Genomic DNA, 15,405 nt, shown 5'->3' on the forward strand with positions numbered 1-15,405 from the left:
GAAATCTATGGAAATATGATCATTGTGTTTGGCGAACGTATAGGATGGAGGAGATGGATACTGTTTATGGTTAACTGCCAGCTAAGGAGTGGTGGTGAAAGAGAAACTATATTAAATGAAAAAAATACAGCTAGTGATTACTATCAGGATTGGAGACTAAAGATCAATACCACCTAACATATTTCCGTTACACTATTGTATGAAGATATGTACATGATAATACTGATCCCTATTACAAAGCCACCTAACGAAACCCCCTCACTCCACAAACCTCCCCATCTCTCCCGATCTTCCATCCTTCATCGCCTCCAATAAATTCTCACTCAGGCCAGGATGCCATCTCCCAAAGGGAATGACATACCTGCCCCCATCATCCACCTTGATGTCCTCCTCAAATCCGGCCCAAAGGAGCGACCTCTGGCGTGTAAAACACGGGCTTCCTAACCCACACACTGAGCTTCGGAGCATTATCATAGAACAGGGTATTATTAATCCCTGGATTCTGAGTAATGCTGACCACACCCTTCGACTCAACCAGGAACCAGTTGCCTGTTTTGCTGATGGCGTAGTTCGTATTCGCGTCTGATTTGGGATCGGGGAAGGAAGCTAGGGCCGAAGGCGGAACACCGCCAGTCCGAGCGAGGAAATTGACGACCGTGCTGGAGGTGAAGATGGCGCGGACGGTGTTGGGCGATGTAGATAGATATTAAGCTGTAGAGGCGAGACTTGGGGAGAGAAGAGAGGTGAGGAGATAGGGTGCAGCGCAGTTGATGCCTAGATGAGGTTCGTAGCCCTGGGTGGTGACATTCGTTGGGGTGAGCCGTGCTACAGCGGTGTTATTAAAGCAGTAGGGATGGTGGGAAGCTCGGCGAGGTCGAAAAGGGTGGGGAGTAGGGGGTGTGTATGAGTTTGCCTGGTAGAGTTGTCGAATTGTCCGGCACGATGTAAAATGCGAGCTAGTCCTGAATAGTGGAGGAGGCACTGGTGATGATTACGACGCGACCGGTTTGGGGAGGCAGATTTTCTGCAGTGTTGGTGGGCTTGGCAGGGAATAGTTGGGGCCAGATGCGTTTGAATATCTGCATGGTGGCGGTGGAGCGGGCGACTTTGAAGGTTAGCATAATCTCGATTGCAAAATGACAATGGAGGGGAAGGCACCGCTCATAAAGCATGAAGAAAGAACTAGCTAAGTAGCAGGGTTACTAGTTGCTAGGCTGCGTTGCGGTGGAGATGGCATCGCATATACATAGTCTCCATGGTCTAGTGGATGTTGCTAACCGTTAAGCTACATGAATGGCGTAAGGGTCAAGGCTGCGAAGAGGGCCGTGCGCTTGAAGTTTAAGTGAGCCGAAAGGCAACTCGTGCTTCGCAAGGTTGCATGCAGCTGGGTGCATAAACTGAATACCAGCATGGAACTAGGTGAGGCTATCAAGCAGTAATAGATACATTCAGTTTCCTCATAACATTGCATAAATAGAGAACTTCAAAATTACTCCGTGCCCTTCTGAGCTGCTTGGTAACTCTGCATCACGCACCAATATCCAGGAATATGTTCGGTCCAGATAGCTCCGAAGCCCTCGATATCGCGCCGCCAATCGCGGTGAAGCTCGCCCGCAACAGCCGCCCAGTTCAGCAGTTGACAACCGGCTGCTACCATGCGTTTGTGCGCTGCCTCGCGCGTATGTTCTGCAAATGTGCCCGAGGCATCGGTCACTACGAACACATCGTAGCCTTGCTCAATGAGGCTGAGGGCGGGGAAGGCCACGCAAATTTCAGTTAAGACGCCACTGTGCAAGTTAGCAGTTGCGTGTGAGATTTGATGATATACATCTGTGGGTAGATCGGTGGGTGGTGAAGTAAATGCTGGGCTCACCTGATCACAATCTGCTTTCGGCCGGTCTTCTTGATCTCATTCACAAAGTCCTCGTTGTCCATTGCATTAATCTGTCCAGGACGGCGGATCAGGGGCGCATCCGGGAGGTAGTCGGTGATCTCCTTGACAATGGGTCCATTGGGACCAGTGTCGAACGAGGTCGTCAACACACTGGGAGATTTGTAGTATTGAGCGACTTTGGCAAGGGCCATTACATTCCTCTGGAATTCATGTTGTTGGAAGTCGCGGACGAGATTGATCAGACCTGACTGGAAAATGTTCAGAACGGATACAAGCAAAGTTTGAGAGGGCCAAATACCTGGTGATCCACGAAGAGGAAGATGCATTTGTCGATGTCAAGTCGGGTATACTTGGCCGGCATGGTTGCTGTCAATTGCACTTCTCGATTATATCACTGAAAGTATTTATGATTGAGGTTGAAATGTTTGCGCTGCAGTTTGCGACGGAAAATGTCGGCCTATAAATATTGAATCAGGAAAGCTGGTGGGAAAGCTAATCGCCTCTTCGACGTCACCACCCATCATCGATATTTTGTGTAACAGACAGACCTTGTCTAGGCGATGCCTGGACCAAATGCCATATCGGTGCGTCCGATTAGCTCATCATTCTTCAGCATTAGAAGTCCGGGGAGAAGGACAATCCAAGATGGAGCTTGAGGTCAACACTCATGACAATCAGGCTAATCAGATGAAGCCGTCGGTTCCTGCCGACCAGGTGACCATGTTAAGATGCAGCTTTAACTTTGTTAAAGCATTGGTTGGAGATCGGAAACCGATCGAGATCGCTCATCCCGAGGTGGGGGAGGCGCAGCGATGAGCAGCTGCAGATCGACCAGGAACGTGGGGAGGAACTGATCGCCACTGAATACAAAAGTCTGCTCTGAAACTGAAGCACTTAGTACAAGATTATTCAGGGTTACGGAATCGGGGAAGACCTCGGCGGTTGTGCGTACCATGGAAACGAGTGTGCCGCAGACTCGGTGATGTAATTGACCCAAGCAACGCCCTTACAATATATTCACGGCAGTAAGAACTTCGTGGGCTTCGTCCACGAACTCAGCAAGTATGGTTAAATTCTCAATTGACAATGGCAGGCCTACTATTTCGTCCCCAGAATGACATTGACCCCAGCGTCAACGTCCAACAGCTATCGTGCAAGCCCCATGTGCCGCCGTTCGTCGGCCGCATAGGCGGCAATCAGGGCATTGTCCTCGATCGGGCCGATCCAGATAATGCCGAATTTCTGCGTAAAGTGCCAGATGCTGCTCCATTAATGAGTGCACGAGATGCCTTTAATGTGCGCGGGTTCACCGACCTTAACCTCTGGCGATTTGCGGTGGTGGAATGCGTTGGTATCAACCTCCCGGACATATCTGCTATCTATCAGGAAATATAATAACCCTCCGTGATGGACTCAGGAACCATGATGTTAGCGTTTATTACTGCCTGGTCGGCAGCTACTCCCGCTAATGTTGCCCCCCCTACTCCCACCACACCAGCTGGGATCTTTGCTACAACAGCCTTTCTCGGCCCTCTTGTCGGTGCCTTTACTAATTGGGCACTACTGACCCTCTTCATTTTCTCTTTCTCAGCAGTCAGTGGAAGTCATCTCAATCCGACCATAACGCTAGCCACATTCTTTGCGCGGCTTATTTCCTTGCCACGTATGATTCTCTACCTGGCCGGCCAAATCCTCGGCGGGGCTCTGGCCGGATGGATATTACAGTCAGCGTTCGGATCCGGACAGTATAGTGTCGGTGGGTGTGTGGTTGATACCGCCCTAGTGCCGGTCCGAGAAGCCTTTGTGCTCGAGTTCATCTGCTGCCTCATACTGATCTTCCTGTCATTCGGTGTTGGGTTAGATCCCAGACAGGTTAGGGTGTACGGAGCTGCGTTGTCCCCATGGTTAGTGGGAATGGTGTTGGGAGTCGTAAGCTTGGGATCCTCGTATACGCGGGAAGGCTATGGGGGTGCATGTATGGGTTTTTCATATTGGCTTTGCCGTGCAGCAAGCTTTGAAGTATAATGAAGCTAATTTGGACGTATAGCACTCAATCCGGCGAGATGCTTCGGTGTATACGTGGGATCATCCTTTCCCGGTTACCATTGGATTCACTGGGTAAGTTCGTAATTCGAGAGGGGCTATGTGATGATTTTAAGTTATCAATGCAGGTTGGGCCTCTTGCTGCCGCCATCGGACACGGCCTAGTCTACTACCTGGTGCCACCATGGAAAGCATGACCAAGCATTACTTTGGTGCTGACGCAACGGGAGCTCTTATCTCCAGGCTGAAGTAAGCTGGTGGATCACCTGAGCATCGGAGCTCAAATCACTGACTTCAGATACTAGGAAATACATCCAATAGTGCTGGAACCTGGCAAGGACACCAGTGCTCTGTGACGCCACTTAAGGTTACTAGCTCAGATGAGTGGCTCAATGGCCGGTAGCCAGCAAAGCTGACGACGTTTATCACTCCCCCCAGAGTCGGACATGAGGTACTGTGACCCAGGATTCACGTCATCCACAACAGCCTGTTAGCGAGTCTTGAGGCGAGCCATGCCTTGATATGATACCATGAGTCGTATTCAGCTGGGGGTTTCAGCTGCGCCACCGTTCGACCTGTCCACATGAGGCTTTATCTTGAATGAACAAGGCAACAGTTCGGATCATTTGACGTTTCCAGCGAATGTGTGCATTTAGTCGCCGAGAGAAGCTCGACGACGTGGCACATACCTGAATGGAAGGATATGATTTCCCCCCGGTTTGGAATCAATGATGGAACCGACGAAAGCAGCTTCACCTACGCTAGTGCTTTGGTATATAGTGTTCGGAACTGCGACGATTTGGGTGCTTGTGCATTTGTGGATTGCATGAACTATTTTTTAGCACTTCTCAAACATCGATCCAACTGCTAGCTATGTAAAAGGAACGGTGTAAAAGAATATGTGACAATTTTCAGGTGGAATAAACTGGCTTACGCGGGAAGGGGATACTGGCATCGATAGATCTCCCAGAAAGAAATGGAGACCGGTGGATAAGTTAGCATGAATAAGGGCAAGCTTTACTTGCGGGTGATCACCACGTAATGGTTGTTCGAGATCGCCAGACTACGTAACGGTCACAATTCTCCGACCGTCTAGTATGTCGATCTGTGATCCATCAAGGCCCGAGCGTTGGGATCTTGTCCAGTCAGAGAAAAATCTGCTCTCTCCAAGTGACTGACTCCCCACCAGCATAAACTTCAACGATCTGCCGTGCAGTGCCCTGAAGGCTTGTTCATCCCACATATAGTTCTCCTGTGTGCGTAGGGCTGTTCACATACCTTATTCATTTACGATGTGAGCTGGCAGTAGAACTTCTGCTCTTGATACTATTAGAGTTGAAAAAAAGCGGTAGCCATATCTGCAGCCGGCAGCCAGCTGTTCAACTGATCGGAAATATATAGAAGAGGTATCGCACCCAAACCTCTTTGTGATCACATAGATTGTATATGATATCGCATTTTTCAACCAAGTCCTTACCTCGCAAGACCCAGAATTGTTTTACCATAGGAGTCGTTGACATGCAAAAAATGGCTCCCCCACGACTTCTCTGCTTCGGTGACCAAACCACTGATTCATGCAGCCGTATCAAAGACTTATACGCGAAGGCGACCCAATACAATCGTCTACGCGACTTCCTGACTGTCGTCGACCGTCTTGTCCGTTCACAGCGTTTGGGTATATCGACCACTGACAACCCCCTTTTTGATGATTACGATTCGATGGATACCGTGGCTGAGGCCTATGCTCAGCGAACCGATTATGGTGTCGTTATGCCCACCGTGCTACTCTGTGTAGCTCAGCTTGGAGGCTTGATTCTGTGAGTGCAGCATGGTGTAACTGTTACCGCCGAGAAGGAGTAAGTCTGCCCATGACTGACATCAAACAGACACCTGGAGGAGAACCCAACTCTTCTGTGGGGAGAAACTTCCAAGTTGCACATCGTTGGTCTCTGCACTGGGTTGTTCCCGGCAGCTCTGGCGGCCACTGTCCCATCACCGGCAGAGTTGCTTCCTTTGTCGTTACTCATGGTTATGTTATCACTGCGCCTGGCAATCCAGGTGGACCGCCGATCTCGCTACATTGAGGCTTCGACCCAGAGTTGGGCAGTATCGGTGAAGCGGGCCTCGGCCGGTGAGCTGGAAAGAGTGATTGCATCCTTTAATGAGGAACAAGTACGCCAACTTCATCTATAACAGTTCTGAAGATGCACTAACCAACTGAGAAAGGAGCTTCCAGAACATAAGCGGGCGTATATAAGTGCCGAACTTGATACATCTGTGACGATCAGCGGTCCTCCTTCCACGCTATCCCTCCTTACGCGCCACCCCTCAATCAGCAACCTGCCAAAGTTGGAACTACCAATCGCCGCCGCATACCATGCTCCTCATCTCAGAAGACCTAGCTTGGAGGATATTTTAGGGCCTTTGAAGGTTCCAGACCTTCGAGTTCGGCGAAATGTTACTGTGGTGTCCCCAAACTCAGGCATGCCGTATGCCACTGCCTCCTTGCGCGGACTGCTACATTTCATGATGGCTGATCTCCTCCAAAATAAGGTGTCCTGGAACAGGATGATGAGAGGACTGCCTCCGGGCCTGAGGACATCCAATGCTACGATGGCTGTTACACCAAGCGACCGGCTCGGATCATTGGTGGACGAAGTCTTCCTCGGTGAGTACTTCGATGCTGATTATAACACTGTTGCTATTGTTGGTATGTCATGCCGGCTTCCGGGGGTCGGCTCGCCAGATGATCTGTGGAAGATACTAGAGAATGGTCAGAGTATAAATAAAGGGGTGAGTCAATCTACCCACATGATGGTGTGATTTTCGGCATTGACATTGTTTCAGACACCTGCAAAGTATCCTGATGCCCAGACCAGTGTAGACCGATTCGGGAGTGTGAAGAAAAGCAGTCAACCGGTACAAAGCTGGTTCATTGACCAGCCCGGGCTATTTGACGCTGGCCTGTTCAACGTCGCTCCCGATGATGTTAAAGACATGCACCCAATCAAGCGGCTTCTACTCCTCGCCGTGTACGAGGCACTTGAAAGTGCTGGGTATACCCCCCATAGCCGTGACTCCCGGCGCGTGGGTACCTTCATTGGACAGGCCACAGACCAGCCACGCTACCTTCGCGATACTGTTGGCGCTGGGCGATTGAATCAATACTTCAAGTGGGATGGCCCTTCATATACCATTGACACAGCATCTTCTCCAAGCACAGCCCCTATGGAGATGGCGTATCATGCTCTACGTCGCAATGAGTGTGATATTGCGGTGGTCGTAGGCACCAATCACTTGTCTGATCCGACGTGCAACTCCACTGAGGAAGGGCACTTTCGTTCAGAAGGAGTGGGTGTGGTTATACTTAAGCGGCTACCAGACGCGCTCAAGGCTAATGATCGCGTTCGGGGTGTCATCACCGCTGTGGTCTCTAATAATACAGGTAATCCCTGCAACAAGCCTCCTCAGAAAAGGCTCTTAAAAGACGTCCTGCGACGCGCCCGTCTTGGTCCAGGGGACTTGGACTATATAGAAGGGGACGGGTGCGATGAGGAGCAGAATATGGCGCAAGTCGAGTCGATCGTGGATCTCATGTCACTCACGCCTGAAGGGAATGAGCCCCTGCGCATCGGCTCTGTCAAGCCGACGGTTGGCCATTTGGGAGCAGTAAGTCCTAACATAGAGCTCTACGGCTTTACCAGTGTTCGCTGACTCGTCGCTGAAACAGGCCTCTGGCATTCTTTCTGTGCTCAAATCTGTGCCCATGCTTGAGCGGGGGGTAATCCCTCCTGATGTTGGTATCAGCTCAGCCTCGAAGGGGCAATTAGCCAAAGCCAAAGTTGAAGTTCCTCAGTCGGCAATGGCATTCCTGCAATCTCGTCGAGGGCGTGATACGCGCCGCATTCTGGTCAACCACTCCAACACCATGGTAGGTCAACTACAAGGATTGACTTGACTGGTCAACTAACGAATCATCACTTCAGGGCGACAAAATGGCATTACTTATTGAAAATCATCCATGCGCTATCCCTCAAAAGCGCTCTGACCAACGCGCTAACTATGTGGTGGCGGTTTCCGGACAGACGGTGAAGTCCCTGAGAGGCAACCAAGAGCGACTTCTACAGTATTTGCAGGCACAGCCTGATGCGCAACTGGCCAACGTAGCATATACGACAACTGCCCGACGAGTGCATCATGTATACCGTCGCGCATATTCCGTGGGTCATGTCCGGCAGCTCAAGGAGATCCTGCAGAAGGAGCTTGCAGATCCCCTGCCTGTGGATCTCGTTGGCAATCAACCAAGCCGGGTCTTTGTATTCACTGGCCAAGAGGGACAATATCCGGGGATGGGGCGACAGCTCTTCAGGACGTGTCCTACCTTCAAACAACGACTGCTTGAATGTAACAACATATGCACACAGCTTGGATACGGACCGTTTGTGGACATCATTGAACGGGAAGATCTTGACCTAGGCGACATGACACCCGTCCAGAGCCAGCTTGCTGTGATCTCGCTGGAAGTGGCACTGGCTGATGCATGGCGGGCCTGGGGCACTACACCGGGATATGGTTATGGGACATAGCTTGGGTGAATACGCAGCACTGTGTGTAGCAGGTGTCCTCTCTCTCTATGACACGTTGTATCTGGTTGGAGCGAGAGCACAGCTTATCCAGCGCGACTGCACCAGGGACGCACACGGCATGCTCACCATTAGATCGGATCCCGAAACGATTCGAGACACTCTACTACAATATGAAGAGTTTGCCGGTTGCACAATATCCTGTCTCAATGGTCCCTCTTCAACCGTCGTAAGCGGTGAGCATGATCAGCTCTGCCTGCTGAAGGACCACCTAGCGGGGATATCCACCCGGCTCCTTCCTGTGCCATTTGGATTCCACTCGCCGCAAATGGATTCCACACTGGATGAGTACCGTCAGCTGTGCTCGTCTATCCAGTTCAATGCCCCACAAGTTCCAGTTATTTCCACATTAACAGGTTGCGCTGTTGAGCGTGCTGGAATCTTCGGGCCAGATTACCTCGCAAGGCAAACTCGAGAACCGGTCAAGTTCCAGGATGCACTTCGAGCCTGCGAAATGAAGGTTACCGAGAAAGGCAAGGGCCTTTGGCTTGAAATCGGCCCTGCCCCGGTCTGTACTGAAGTAGCTCTAACTCAGCAATCAGTTCCAGGGCAGCACATGCTATTCTCCCTCAGTCCTAAGCGGGATGACTGGGAAGTCATCTCACAGGTACTGACTCAACTATACACAATTGGATCAGACATAAACTGGGAAGCTTTCCATTCAGACTATGTCGACAATTTGCAGCTGCTTGATCTACCCAAATATGCTTTTGATTTGAAGGACTTTGGCATCCCATATCAGAAGGATAGTGTACTCATGACAGGAGGCAGACCTAATGGACCCAGTCGGGAGATGCCCTTCTCTACCAGCACCTTGCACAAGATAGAGAAAGAAGTGCATGGCGAGAGGAGATCTGCGGTAACATTTTCGTCGGATCTCTCGCAATCAGCCTTACTTTCTGCTCTAAAAGGTCACAGCATGTTCAATCAATGTGTCTTTCCAAGCTCTGTCTACACGGACATGGCTTTGACGGCTGCCTCTTACACATTCAAAGTAATGGAAGCAATCAGCGAAGTTCCTCCCATGAGTGTGTCCAATATGGAAATTATTCAACCACTCGTCGTGCAACAGGATCAGCCCAACCCTGTTCTTAAGCTCCGCGCCGAACGCAGCAGGGGGAGCAACTGCGTGGAGGTCGTGTGTTTCTCGCAGGCCCCATCTAGCCCAGAGGAGCAACGGCATGCCCGATGTACTGTCTACTTCGACTCGAGCGATTCTACGAAGCAAGATCTGAGGGACAGAAGCCATCACACCCAGGCCAAATGTGATACACTGCAACGAGCAGCCCGCACCGGCTCGGCTCATCATCTTCGCAACAGCATGATTTATAGACTGTTCTCTCAACCCATTGTGTACGGTCCCCGCTACCGATGCATCCGGGAAATTACCATGCATGAAGAAATGAGAGAAGCAACGGCCACAATCAAGTTCCCCAGACCCGCGACCGGCGAAACCTTTACCGTCAGCCCGTACTGGATGGATTCGTTCATTCAACTAGGCAGCTTCGCTCTCAACGGACACGACAACGCTCCAGAGGACACATCATACATCTGCACGGGCTGGTGGAAGCTCTAGGCACCGGCTGACCTGTCACCTGATCGAGAATATACCGGCTACGTGCACATGCAAGAGACGGAGCCAGAAAGCGGATTACACATTGGCGAGGTGTATCTCTTGTCTGAAGGACAGATCGTGGGAGGATGCACCGGACTCCGATTCCAGCAGCTTCCGAGACCTGAATTGTGTGAGCTCCTCACTACGGCTGGCACCCGTAGTGTTGCAACGGTTCCTGCTCCGAGCACCGCACCTGAAACTCCATCGTACACCAAGCCTCAGATCATCAAGGGTAAAGCGGTGCAGTTTCTTCGGCTGTTATGATGTTTTAGAAGGCGTCCTTAGGACATTTATGTTTGGCAGCTTGATGTACACCAGCACTTGCCTGGTGAGAAAGATTAGCATGTATCTCTTCAGGACACTCTTGACCCAGCACAGTAGTACATGAATGAAATATAATACTTCAATTATTCTCACCTACACACAATATGAAGAAACAAGAAATCAAGCAGAAATTCCACAGACACCATGCGATCACCGATTCTGCCACCTCTCTTAAAGGCGGTACGAAAACCAACAGAATCCAGCGTCTGTTTTTCGGGGCTGTAGAAAAGTATATCCGCTGATATCCGCTTATTTCCGTACTTTTCTTTGCGAGGTCGACGGAGTTCTGCCGCTTAGAGCGGTCAGTGGAGCGGTCAGGGTGGGCTGTCAATAGAAAGCGAGTGTTGCGAGCCTTTTGATTCGAAGAAATAACCGGAGTAGTAGCATACTCAGCCTCGAATTATGCGCCTATTTACAGGTTTACGAGAATATAAGTGGTTAGACCTCAAGGAAATTATCACTCGCTGGTCGATTGGCAGCCAGAACATGTGGTAACAGACTGGTCTTCTCAGGTCTAAGCCATGCACTCCTAATAGCTCCAGCTAACCAGTCTCGGCAACTGTACCCTCCCAACCCCGCTTGCATTAGTTTACAGATCTCTAAGCGCTGGGTATTATCATGATCACCTCAACCCCACCCAGCTGTAGAACAGAAAACCCTGAGATTGCTTGCTACATCTGTACTTTATATCAGGAATTCCCAGTTTCCGTCGTACCTCTTCATACCATACTTTTTCCCTCTCCCTACTGAAACCAACCATGGACCTCGACGATCCACCCATAGAGCTTACTCCCTCTCCCATGCGCGTCCTTGTGCAAACACTCACTAACCTCGTTCCGTCGGACAATCTTATCGCCAATGGTGAGCCATACGGTGACAAGCTACTCTCCATGCTCGACCGAACCTGCAAGCATGTTTGGGATTTTCCATATGAACCAGGCCTGCAACGCTGGTACTCCTACGGTGACGAGTTCGGCTACAACAACCGGGTGTGCTTTTTCCTACTGGACTATGGCACTGCTCCGAACGGCAATGATGAGGAAGTTCCGATCCAGTGTTTTACGTGGGATGGAGAGAAATTGTATGTTTCTTCTCCCTACTTGAGGAAAACATTATAGACAGTGACCTAACGAAAGAACTTATTCCAGCATACCCAAGCCCGAGCTCCTCCAAAGCGAGGATGTTCAAGCAGAGTTGAAGGAGGTACCGTTTACACCAGGTCCTTCCGACCGTGGAGAGATACCGCCGATGCGGGATATAGTGCGGCGGAGGCTACGGAAAGCACAGTTTTTGTCGAAACGAGAGCTTGACTATATAGCGGAGCATCCGGAGGATCAGGAGTGGTTGCAGAGAAAGGTGAAGCCCAGGTTTTGGGCGAACCTTTTGGAGCAGATGGAAAGGAGAGGAAAGCAGAATGAGGATGAGAAGGGAGGGGAAGATTATGTGGAGCAACAACAATGAAGAACACGAAGGAGAAGTGCATTCAGGCTATGTATAATTCTGTAGGCGTTGGACGGCGTTGGTTCTTGCTATGTCGCTGATGGTCATGAAAATTGTCCTGCGAGGGGGGAGCAAAAGGTGGATCGCGCTACTAAGTATGCTCGAGCCAATTCGGGACCAGCTTCGTTCGTGATTGGTCCGAGAAAAGTATGTACCAACAGCTACTGGTGAAGATTAGCCAGGTGGATCAAGCGGTGCGTTACTGTAAGTGCTTGCATACACTATAATTTGACATTCCCGCGTTAGTGGCGAGTTATGATATCGGAATACTGGATCATGTGGGACGTCTAGCCAATGAAGACAAGAAGCTCAGGCGTGGATCAGGCAAAGTGTGAATAGAGGAAATGAAACTCATCATCGTATAAATTAGCTTGTGATGTTTACTGAATACCTTTCCGTCAGGCACGTAGTATGCCGTAAAGCCGAACCTAGATTGAAATCATAGCGAGGCTTTGGCAGTGGCACTATCCGCTGCAGCGTTATGCCGATAAGCTGGTGGAAGAAGTCCTTCCAAAGCTGCTTTGATCTGCAGCGCGAGAGTGCGCGAATGCCATCGGTGCTGCTGCGTGTAACCTCCCATAATCCAGATGTTGTCAATATTCAAGTGTCGCTTCCACATGCCACGGATTTCTCCCTCATCATCAAGACCCCAGGTCGCATCCAAGCGCTAGGCAATGTCTCGAGGTCCTAGGATTCGTTTCTCGCTCCCATTAGGTTGAGCTTCACCTGCCGACTCATTGGTGCTCGGTTCCCCACCAAGAATCTCCGTGGCTGTTGTTACAATGTTGGAATCGGAGAAACCAGTACACCAAACAATAGCATCCGCATCAACACAGCTACCGTCGGAGAACCGAAGACCTGATTTCGTATAAGCCACAGGTTCGACCCCCGCTTTTACGTTAACCCTTCCCTCCTCGATCAGTTTTGTGCCACCGACATCGACATAATGTCCGCCGGCACGCTCGAGCAGATTATGCATCAATGCGCAGTCTGGGTTTCGACTATCTAGGACGGGGAAGCCAGCTGCTTCAAGTGCAGCGTATCGCTGCGGTTCGTTCGCAGCGAGCATGGCAAACAAACCACGGGCGAGCTGTCCATCCACGACTGCAGGCAGCGATAGTATAAGTTTATCGGCCGCATCAACGCCACCATCATACGCACCGAGACTGTTCTTATCACAGACATATTCGAGCGGCACAATATAAGTAGGGGACCTAACGACCATTGTCGCATCAAGGCCCGCTTTGTGGCAGTCGACAAGGACATCGAATGCTGTATTTGCAGAGCCAATGACCATTACAGACTTGTACGGTTAGCGTCCCTTGGGATTATTTTGAAGATTTCGGAAACAGACATACCTTTGCTCCCTGCTCTCGCAGTAGCTTGGCATTCTTGTAGTCGGCCGAGTGAACACTGATGCCCTTGTACAGTTGAGGCTCTGCGATTTGCGGCATGTTAGGCTTTTGAGAGCCAAATCCCGTTGCCATGACGAGGTGCTTTGAAGTGGCCTTGCGCTGGCCCGCAGGTGACGCGAAAGTAACATGCCACTTTTGAGCCACCTCATCATACTCCGTCGACAGGACTTTGACGGAGTGGATAGTATTCAAACTAAATGTCTCCACATAACGACGGACTTGTGAAGCCAGGTCCTGGCGCGTAAGGAGGTGAGGAGTCTGAAGCTCTTTGTCATAGCCTGCTTGGGTCAGCGCTTTGCTCTTGTAAACGGATCGAGTAAGGAGAAGCGATCATGGACGACTAACACATATACGGAAGCTCACAGAATGCTGTGGGGATGTGGAACTGCATGCAGTCATATCGAAGGGCCCAATTGTCACCAGGGCAAGGGTTGCGTTCGACCATGACGCTCTCAACACCCAGAGCCTTCAGACGTGCGGAGAGAGCAACGCCGCTAAATATGCTTAGTGAACTATCAAAAAGCTGCCAGGAACCAAGTCTTACGCATTTCCTGCACCAATGATAAAAACATCTGTTTCGAAATCCATTGATTCATTCAATTTCTTCCCGGGGAGTTGTAGTAGGTCTTCATCCTCTGGTTGCACATCCAAGCTCTCGAGTCTAGTGCTCAAGATCCATATCTTCCAGGCGATCCTTTGCTCATCACTTACAACAGGCAGTAGCAACATCTTACCGCGACAGAGACCCGAAGGCGATTGTGTCTTAAACACGAGCGGACAATCGATGAATTGCTGAACGAGGGAATACATGGTCAGTGCTTGTGGCAAATAAGTGAACCAGATGGGCTCCTACCAGAACTGGTGTGGCCGGAAGAAACACGGCGGCTCCGTCAACCTCAACACCACCGAAAACATTCCTTAGATTTGCTGTCTCCAACAAACTTGCAGCAATAGTACGAGGGGCGCTGAATGTGCGCAGGTGCCATGTCAGAGCCAATTGATCCTTCCAGTATGCTTGGTCGGCATAGAAGCAACCTTCCAAGGCTTTGATATCGCCAGTGGCCAATGCATTATTCAAAGAGTCTAACACGCCGCGTGCTTGGATTGTTCCTTCGTCACCCACCATGGACGACGGATCGATCAGATCAAGGGGCAGAGTCGGGAGAGGGTTTTGGTTCATCATGCGGCGCAAGTCCGCACGCTGTGGGTACTCATCCCGACCGGGAGGCTGTGCTGTGCTGTCTGAGCCAACTATGCTGTTAGTCCTGTGCGCCATGGCGTTGGGGTTTGGTATCTCAAGACTCACTAAGGGTCATGACTTCGTTGGGGTGGTAGGGAAGAATGAACTGTCGCACAAGACTGGGAACCCCGCGGGGACCGAGAGCATTTATGGAATGATATGCTGCAAGGAAAGTGGAGACGGCCCAACGGCGTGGGAGTTTAACTAGGATAGAACAAGGAGACTTTTGACGAAGCCACAGACTGGAGGAGGAATATCGGTAATGTCTTGGTCAAGCTAATATACACATAATAAAAAGCAGAAGAGATATGACAGGAACAAGGGGACAATGCAGCCATCACTTCTTCCAGTTAGCGAAGGTTGGGGTTCAACAGGGTCATTTCGGACGGCTTGCGCAGTCAAAAACGAGGCTGTCACAAACGATCCAAGCCACCTGGGACCTGTCAAACTATTACTGCGAGTCTGTCTGTGGTCTCGACGGACCGTTTCCGGCATGTTAGCGTCCTGCCAACGACAGCGGACGCTTTTCTTAGTTGTCTATGCTCTAGTCGCAGTTTAGTCGGCTCCACAGCGGCAGGGTTCCGGTGCAAGGCGAGCTTATCGCTTATTCTGGAGTCCCACAGCACCTACTCTATTAGATTAAGTGTCACGCCGTTCCTGCCACTATTCCAGAAAGCGACAAGCTGTGATCCTTTCACCTCCACAGGGCGTCGTGTGCCGCAAACTGAGAG

General features: G+C 50.6%; 6 protein-coding genes across 6 annotated transcripts; 4 read left to right on the forward strand and 2 right to left on the reverse strand.

The window, feature by feature from the left end:
* Window positions 1–1,489: 1,489 nt before the first annotated feature.
* On the reverse strand, window positions 1,490–2,255 carry AKAW2_50653A (hydrolase; the record flags this gene model as incomplete). Its single annotated transcript, XM_041690495.1, has 3 exons — window positions 1,490–1,787; window positions 1,874–2,142; window positions 2,193–2,255. The coding sequence occupies 3 exons, from the start codon at window positions 2,253–2,255 to the stop codon at window positions 1,490–1,492; spliced, it is 630 nt and encodes a 209-aa protein (XP_041544074.1).
* Window positions 2,256–2,980: 725 nt separating this feature from the next.
* On the forward strand, window positions 2,981–3,289 carry AKAW2_50654S (uncharacterized protein; the record flags this gene model as incomplete). The annotated part of the gene is made up of 1 exon (XM_041690496.1): window positions 2,981–3,289. One exon carries the CDS (start codon window positions 2,981–2,983, stop codon window positions 3,287–3,289), a length of 309 nt encoding a protein of 102 aa, XP_041544075.1.
* Window positions 3,290–5,464: 2,175 nt separating this feature from the next.
* On the forward strand, window positions 5,465–8,523 carry AKAW2_50655S (putative PKS/NRPS-like protein biosynthetic cluster; the record flags this gene model as incomplete). The annotated part of the gene is made up of 6 exons (XM_041690497.1): window positions 5,465–5,754; window positions 5,824–6,109; window positions 6,164–6,730; window positions 6,785–7,606; window positions 7,668–7,868; window positions 7,924–8,523. 6 exons carry the CDS (start codon window positions 5,465–5,467, stop codon window positions 8,521–8,523), a joined length of 2,766 nt encoding a protein of 921 aa, XP_041544076.1.
* A 118-nt stretch (window positions 8,524–8,641) lies between these two features.
* AKAW2_50656S (putative PKS/NRPS-like protein biosynthetic cluster) lies at window positions 8,642–10,156 on the forward strand (the record flags this gene model as incomplete). Its single annotated transcript, XM_041690498.1, has 1 exon — window positions 8,642–10,156. One exon carries the CDS (start codon window positions 8,642–8,644, stop codon window positions 10,154–10,156), a length of 1,515 nt encoding a protein of 504 aa, XP_041544077.1.
* Window positions 10,157–11,277: 1,121 nt separating this feature from the next.
* AKAW2_50657S (uncharacterized protein) lies at window positions 11,278–11,980 on the forward strand (the record flags this gene model as incomplete). The annotated part of the gene is made up of 2 exons (XM_041690499.1): window positions 11,278–11,600; window positions 11,668–11,980. 2 exons carry the CDS (start codon window positions 11,278–11,280, stop codon window positions 11,978–11,980), a joined length of 636 nt encoding a protein of 211 aa, XP_041544078.1.
* Window positions 11,981–12,686: 706 nt separating this feature from the next.
* Window positions 12,687–14,750, reverse strand: AKAW2_50658A (uncharacterized protein; the record flags this gene model as incomplete). The annotated part of the gene is made up of 6 exons (XM_041690500.1): window positions 12,687–13,322; window positions 13,378–13,712; window positions 13,780–13,928; window positions 13,979–14,226; window positions 14,288–14,685; window positions 14,741–14,750. The coding sequence occupies 6 exons, from the start codon at window positions 14,748–14,750 to the stop codon at window positions 12,687–12,689; spliced, it is 1,776 nt and encodes a 591-aa protein (XP_041544079.1).
* Window positions 14,751–15,405: the final 655 nt, after the last annotated feature.

This window comes from Aspergillus luchuensis, chromosome 5, assembly GCF_016861625.1.
Source record: "Aspergillus luchuensis IFO 4308 DNA, chromosome 5, nearly complete sequence".
NCBI classification, from domain to species: Eukaryota; Fungi; Ascomycota; class Eurotiomycetes; order Eurotiales; family Aspergillaceae; genus Aspergillus; species Aspergillus luchuensis.